This window comes from Oratosquilla oratoria, chromosome 14, assembly GCF_046742065.1.
Source record: "Oratosquilla oratoria isolate Oo_2021 chromosome 14, ASM4674206v1, whole genome shotgun sequence".
NCBI lineage: Eukaryota > Metazoa > Arthropoda > Malacostraca > Stomatopoda > Squillidae > Oratosquilla > Oratosquilla oratoria.
The window spans coordinates 50,856,585-50,857,077 of NC_134790.1; the positions used below are offsets into that span (position 1 = coordinate 50,856,585).

At 45.0% G+C, this 493-nt stretch overlaps 1 protein-coding gene across 1 annotated transcript in view; it reads left to right on the top strand.

Annotated features, from left to right (window-relative positions):
- Window positions 1-266: 266 nt before the first annotated feature.
- Window positions 267-493, top strand: part of LOC143032662 (uncharacterized) — a 450-nt gene continuing 223 nt past the window's right edge. Inside the window, exon 1 of the mRNA XM_076197542.1 lies at window positions 267-493. This exon is cut by the window's right edge and continues 223 nt beyond it. Within this exon, the coding sequence (XP_076053657.1) occupies window positions 267-493 (227 nt within the window).

Below are 493 nucleotides of genomic sequence, written 5' to 3' on the forward strand. Positions count from 1 at the left end.
TACGCCATGAAGAGAGTCTAAGAAGTGTATAACTGGGATGAGGCGATTGGTCGAGCGTTTTAGCTCATTCCTGGACTTCCCGTCCTCGCATATGAAAACCAGTCTTCTGTTAGAATAAAGTGTATTTGTAAAATTGTGTGTGTGCGTGCGTGTGTGATGTTTCCCTTCGGGACATTTTGGGTGTTCCAGGAAGGTGTATGGGGGGGATAGTCTTTGTCTGTGCGGGAGATTTTCGTCAAATCCTCCCAATTATAAGAGGGGGAGGAATGAATGATGAGCTCGAATACTGTATAAAGTCCGGTTATTTCTGGGACGACCTTTTAAAGTTGGAACTAACACGTAACGTGAGACTCAAGGCAGATGACGCAGAGAACAAGATATTTGCGAAAAATCTATTGGCTCTGGGGAGTGGGGAGAATGGACCCGTAAAACCTCCCGAGAAGTTTGGGATTGTCGTTGAGACCCGTAAAAAGTTAGTGGACAAAGTCTATGA